The following is a 1,103-nucleotide window of genomic DNA, read 5'->3' as shown; positions in this document are numbered from 1 at the left end:
CATGGAAGCCGTTTAGAGCAGACTGAATATGGGCTTAGACAATAAGCTTCTGTACGAGGGTCCAAATCTAAAATTCGGATATTCTTTTTGACCGAAAAAGGAAATGTCACAGGCACAGAAAAGGGTTTTATAAGGCACCTCGGCACCCTATAATTGGCATTCTCACATTCTACGCATACGAATACACATGAGTGCCATAAAACAGTACTCCACATACGAAGTCTATGAAAGATGTATGATTCGTTCAGAAACAAGAGCATCTCCATAGTGATAATGAGATTGTGTGAAAGATGAGATATAGAGGATATGTGAGGTGCTAAATGAGCACTTGTTAACGAATCGTTTAAGTAGTGATGACTGATGAAGGCATGGGTATAAATAGAGCTGCTTCAACTGTATGTCTTTGAGAATATGTTTTTATTCCTTTCTTTCCTGTTAAGCTTATATCAGCACTAAGAAACAAAACAAATATAATGGTCAAATTAACTTCAATCGCTGCTGGTGTCGCCGCCATCGCTGCTGGTGTTGCCGCTGCCCCAGCCACTACCACTCTATCTCCATCTGACGAAAGAGTTAACTTGGTCGAATTGGGTGTTTACGTCTCCGATATCAGAGCTCATTTGGCCCAATACTACTTGTTTCAAGCAGCTCATCCAAGTGAGACCTACCCAGTTGAAATTGCTGAAGCTGTTTTCAACTATGGTGACTTCACCACCATGTTGACTGGTATTCCAGCTGAACAAGTCACCAGAGTTATCACTGGTGTCCCATGGTACTCTACCAGATTGAGACCAGCTATCTCCAGTGCTCTATCCAAGGACGGTATCTACACTATCGCAAATTAGAGACAAACGCCAATTTTACGAACGGGTTTCCATAGACATTGAAAATTAACGAACAAAATAAAATAAAAAAACTACTTTTTTTTTGATGATATAAATACCGTAGATTATATAAATGTATATTAATATTATAAACCTATTTGATCAATGACGGTGTTCGTGAAGCATTTTATGAATATGATAAACATAGAAAGAAATTTTACACTATTGTAGAAAAAGCGTGGACGGTAATAAAGCTAACAGAGTATGTCCAATAAACAA

General features: G+C 38.3%; 1 protein-coding gene across 1 annotated transcript; it reads left to right on the top strand.

The window, feature by feature from the left end:
- Window positions 1-473: 473 nt before the first annotated feature.
- Window positions 474-845, top strand: PAU16 (seripauperin PAU16; the record flags this gene model as incomplete). Its single annotated transcript, NM_001179789.1, has 1 exon — window positions 474-845. One exon carries the CDS (start codon window positions 474-476, stop codon window positions 843-845), a length of 372 nt encoding a protein of 123 aa, NP_012698.1.
- Window positions 846-1,103: the final 258 nt, after the last annotated feature.

Source organism: Saccharomyces cerevisiae, chromosome XI (assembly GCF_000146045.2).
Source record: "Saccharomyces cerevisiae S288C chromosome XI, complete sequence".
Taxonomy (NCBI): Eukaryota; Fungi; Ascomycota; class Saccharomycetes; order Saccharomycetales; family Saccharomycetaceae; genus Saccharomyces; species Saccharomyces cerevisiae.
Note: the sequence above shows the minus strand (reverse complement) of the source record. Positions and strands in the feature narration are given on the sequence as shown.